The sequence below is a fragment of the Penaeus monodon genome, chromosome 15 (genome assembly GCF_015228065.2).
Source record: "Penaeus monodon isolate SGIC_2016 chromosome 15, NSTDA_Pmon_1, whole genome shotgun sequence".
NCBI lineage: Eukaryota > Metazoa > Arthropoda > Malacostraca > Decapoda > Penaeidae > Penaeus > Penaeus monodon.
Genome location: NC_051400.1, coordinates 35,395,699 through 35,395,971, shown reverse-complemented (window position 1 = coordinate 35,395,971; position 273 = coordinate 35,395,699). Strand labels below are relative to the sequence as shown.

General features: G+C 66.3%; 1 protein-coding gene across 1 annotated transcript in view; it reads right to left on the bottom strand.

The window, feature by feature from the left end:
- Positions 1 to 273, bottom strand: part of LOC119581986 (cortactin-binding protein 2-like) — a gene marked incomplete in the record, with an annotated part of 125,597 nt that overhangs the window by 7,181 nt on the left and 118,143 nt on the right. Inside the window, 1 exon segment of the mRNA XM_037930174.1 lies at positions 5 to 231. Coding sequence (XP_037786102.1) covers positions 5 to 231 — 227 coding nt within the window.

The window sequence follows — 273 nt, the reverse complement described above, 5'->3', positions numbered from 1 at the left end:
TCACCTTATGCTTGATCCACGACTCCTTGTTGTCGGGCTGCCCCAGGGCGTTGAGAGACGAGCTGGAGTGGGACTTGAGGTCCGGGTCGCTCGTCCACCGGTCCCGGATGTGGCTCGAGCACGACTTCTGCACGCTGTCGATCAGCTCCGAGCACACGTGGCGCCCAGTGTACCGCGCCCACTCCACCGCGCACAGCCCACGCCCGAAGTCCCGCAGGTGGGGGGACGCGCCTGCGGGAGGAGGACCTGCTTAGCTGAGGGTGGTCTGAGGAA